Source organism: Penaeus japonicus, unplaced genomic scaffold (genome assembly GCF_977035675.1).
Source record: "Penaeus japonicus unplaced genomic scaffold, GWHDUDI00000001_assembly GWHDUDI00000004, whole genome shotgun sequence".
Lineage (NCBI taxonomy): Eukaryota > Metazoa > Arthropoda > Malacostraca > Decapoda > Penaeidae > Penaeus > Penaeus japonicus.
The window spans coordinates 9998698-10003697 of record NW_028234406.1 but is presented as its reverse complement, the minus strand read 5'-3'; the positions used below and the strand labels follow the sequence as shown (position 1 = coordinate 10003697).

At 26.9% G+C, this 5000-nt stretch overlaps 1 protein-coding gene across 1 annotated transcript in view; it reads right to left on the bottom strand.

Moving 5' to 3' along the window:
* Positions 1-5000, bottom strand: part of LOC147471913 (uncharacterized) — a 10369-nt gene that overhangs the window by 389 nt on the left and 4980 nt on the right. The window contains exon 3 of the mRNA XM_086535771.1: positions 308-643. Within this exon, the coding sequence (XP_086391897.1) occupies positions 308-643 (336 nt within the window). The remainder of the gene's footprint in view (positions 1-307; positions 644-5000) is intronic.

Sequence of the window (5000 nt, the reverse complement as noted above, 5' to 3'; positions counted from 1 at the left end):
AGAGAGAGAGAGAGAGAGAGAGAGAGAGAGAGAGAGAGAGACAGAGAGAGAGAGAGAGAGAGAGAGAGAGAGAGAGAGTGAGAGAGAGAAAGAGAGAGAAAGAAAGAGAGAGAGACAGAGACAGAGACAGAGAGAGAGAGGGAGAGAAAGAGAAAGAGAGAGAGAGAACGAGAAAGAGAGAGAGAGAGAGAGCCAGAGAGAGAGAGAGAGAGCCAGAGAGACAGAGAAAGAGAGAGAAAGAAAGAGAGAGAGAGAGAAAGAGAGCGACAGAGAAACGGAGAGGCTAGGAGAGCGGCGGAGAACTTGCCTCTTGAGTAGCAGCGCGGCGCTCCTGAGCGGGTCCTTCTTCCCCAGGATATCGATGAAGAGCATGACGATGTAGACGCCGAAGGCCAGGTAGGAGAGGACGCCCAGGGTCGAGTCCAGCATGGGATACACGGGCGTCAGGTTGAGGCCGCGGGCGGAGGGTGCGCCGCCGACCACCTCGCCGGGGGCGGACGGAGAGGCGGGTAAGGTGGGCTGTGATTGGTAGAGGGTGGGCGGGGCGTTGGAGAGCCTGCCGAGGGCGCCGGAGAAGGTGGTGGCCACAAGCAGGGCGGCGAGGAGGCGCAGAGGGCGACGCGGCGTCATGGCATGCTGAACCCTGGACACCGCGCCCCGTCGGCCGAGGGAGGGAGGCAAACAGGTCACTATCTCATTATGTAGGTATTATGTGTATATATGAATGCATACTTATTGATATTTTTATTGTCTTCAACAATACCGTCATCATTATCAAGCTTGTCTTTGTTATCATCATTATCAATAATAGTGATAATCCAATTGTTGATAATTACAGGAATAATTATGATTATTATTATCATACTCCATACCATTCACCATCATCATCATCATTATCATTATCCTCAATATTGATATCATTATATAACTATAATAATCAAAACAACAATATTGATATCATTATATAACTATAATAATCAAAACAACAGTATTGCTACATTACTCCCGTTGTGTTTGCATCTCTCATATTCTAGGTCGCATGCAAGCGGTTGCATACCAAGCACCCCATGACCCTTTGCCCCGATTCGTATTCAGGGCCGCGGTCTGCAACACCCTTGGAATACGTTGCGACTCACAGGCCGGCCGGAGCTGAGACCCCGGCCCGAAAACACAACAAAAAGTGTCCCTTCTGATGACGTCACCCTAGGCTGTCATTTCGTCTCAACGTCACATCTCGATCTTTACGTTGTTATGGTAGTATTTTCCTATCTTTCTTATTATGGTGCACTTGCTCGTATATTCTGTCATAAAGCATGTGTGTAGAATTTAATTCGTTTGCTCCATGCTAAGGAATCACTAATTGCAAGTAGGAATATTGCATGGAAAAGTTAGTAGTTGCATGTGAACACGTGACACACCTCAGAAGTGACATTCTAGAATACAGTATTAAGTCAAGTAACAGTTACCTTGACAAAGCACATTTCTTTTGAGTGTAAGTAATCTTATCCTGTTTAATCACTAAAATATTTTCCTGAGTGAAGAAAAGGGTTCAGTGTTTCACTGCATCAATGACTTGCTATCACAATTTAAATCTAGGAATTTCTTTATGCAAATCTAGATGACAACGTAATGATATACACGGTTTCCTTTAATAACCTGAAGCTAATTATGCATTTCTTTTTCATAAAAAATAAAATCTTGTCCACCTAAAATTGTTGCTTTCGCTTTTCCAGATTCTTAAAGTTAACATTGATGATAAAAATAACACAGGCAATTACCATTCCCTTCCTTACTATCAATTCTCATCATTATCATCATCATCATTATCCTTATTGTTACTATAATCATCATCAATATCATTGTCATTATTATTTGTAGTAATAGTAGTATCACCGTTATCATTCATGTATTATCATTGTTATTATCATTATCATCACTATCAATATCTTCCTTATTATCTTTTTCATTATCATTATTGTCATTATCATCATCATTATAACTATCAATATTATAATCATTATCAATATCATTATCATTATTGTTGTTATTATCATTATCATCTTTATTATTATTATATATTATTATTATTGTTGTTGTTGTTATAATTATTATTATTATTATTATTATTACTATTACTATTATCATTATTATTGTTATTATTATTATTACCATTATTATTATAATTATTATTATTATTATAATTATTATCATTATTACTATTATTATCATTATTATTATTATTATTATTATCATTATCATCATTATTATTATTATTATTATTATTATTATTATTATTATTATTATCATTATTATTATTATTATTACCATTATTATTATTTGTTTATCATTATTATTACTATTACTACTATTGTTATTATTATTATTTTCATTATCATTATTGTTATTTTTATTAATACTATAATTATCATCATCGTTATTATTATTATCATTATTATCATTTCATTTTATATTTTTTACTATTCTTATTATCATTATTATCATTATCATTATTATTACCATCATTATTACTAATATCATCATCAACATCATCATCGTAATCATTATCATTATTATTGTTATCATTATCATTATCATTATCATAATAATTATCATTATCAATATCATTGTTATCAATATTATTATTACCATCATCATTATCAATATCATTGTTATCAATATTATTATCACCATTATCATTATCATCATTATTATCATAACCATATATAATAATAATGATAATGACGATTATAATAATGATAATAAAATTATGATAAGATGATGATAAGGAAGATACTGATAATGATTATAATGCCAATAAAAGCAGCATCGATGGTAACAATAATAATAATGATAACAATAATAATATTTATGATAATGATAATGATTTTGAAAAGAAAGGTGATGATAATGATAACAAGTTATGATTGAAAAATAGAAATGAAAATAATAATGATAATGATTGTGATTATAATTAATAATAATAATAATGATGATGATGATAATAGTGATAATAATAATAATAATAATAATAATAATAATAATAGTAATGATGATAATGTCAATAGTGATAATAATAATGTCAATAGTAATGATAATGATAATATATATAATAATGATGATTGTAACGGTAAGAAGAACGATTGTAATATTTATGATGATCATTATAATGATAACAATGTTGATAATGAATATGATAATGGTAAAGATAATGATTAAAAATATGATGATATTAACGATACAAATAAAGATACTACTACTACTACTAATAATAATGATAATGATAATAATAGTAATAATAATAAAAATAGTAATAACAACAACAACAACAACAACAATAATAATAATAGTGATAGTAATTATAAACGATAATATCAATGATGATGATGATAATGATGATAATGATATTAATGATAATGATGATAGTATCAATAATCATGATAATGATAACAATAATGACAACAATGATAATAACAACAATAGCAGTAGTGATAATGATAATAATGATAATAATAATAAGTATAATGATAGTGATTAAAATGATGATTATAGTGAAAATGTGAATGATAATAATAATATTAATAATAATAATAATAATAATAATGATAATAATGATAATAATAATAGAAATAATGTTAATTATAGTAACAATAACAATGATAGTGATAATAATAATAATGATAATGACATTAATGATAATGATGATAATAATGATAATAATGATAACGGTAATACAAATAATAATAATAATAATAATAATAATAATAATAATAATAATAATAATAATAATGATGATAATAATAATGATAATAATAATAATAATGATAATAATAATAATAATAATAATAATAATAATAATGATAATAATGATGATAATAATAATGATAATAATAATAATATTATCATTATTATTAATGATAATGATAATAATTATATTTTTAGTGATACTAATGATAATAATGCTGGTAATAATAATGATAATGATAACACTGATTATATTGATGATGATATCAATGATGATTTGAATGATACTGATAATGATGATACTAACATAAATATTAATGATGATGGTGATAAAGGTACTAATATGATAATGACAATAATTACATGATGATAGTAATAATTATAGATCTATAATGATGATAATAAAGATAACATTTATAATTATTGTTATTATCATCATAGTGATGGTATTGAGAATGATAATGGTATTAATAATCATGATAACAAAAATAACAATGATAATAATAATAATAGTAATAATAATATTAATAGTAAAATCAACACTGATGATGATGATTATAATGACAATAGTAATGATAATAATGATGATATTCATAACAGTAATAACAATGATAACAAAATTAATAGTAATAATGATAAAAGTAATCATGATGGAAATCAGAATAATTATGGTAATAATGATAATTGTGAAAGTAATCATAGTGATAAAGATAATGATTATAATAGTTATAATAATGGTTATACTAAAAACAATGAAAATAGTAATGATAATGAAAATAGTTATGATATACCAATAAAAATAAAGACAATAATGACAATAATGATAATGATAACGAACAATTATAGATAAAAAATTATGATAATGATGATGATGATAAGTTTGTTAGTAATATTACCAATAATGATAATAATAAAAAACAATGATGATGATGATGAGAATGATAATAACGATAAAGATAATGATGATGATGATGATAATGATGCTGGTAACGGCAATAATGACATAATGATGATAATGATATATTGATTATAATACATAGATAAAGTTAATTATAATGATAATAATAGTAGTAGCAGTAATGATAATAACAAAGATGATAATGATGATAGTAGTAGTAATACTATTAATAATGATAACAGTAGTAATAATGATAACATTAATGATAATACTGATTACAGTAATAAAACAAAAAATGTAATAAAATACTAATACTGATGAAATCAATAATCAGAAAAATAAGATTGAAAATTATGATGAT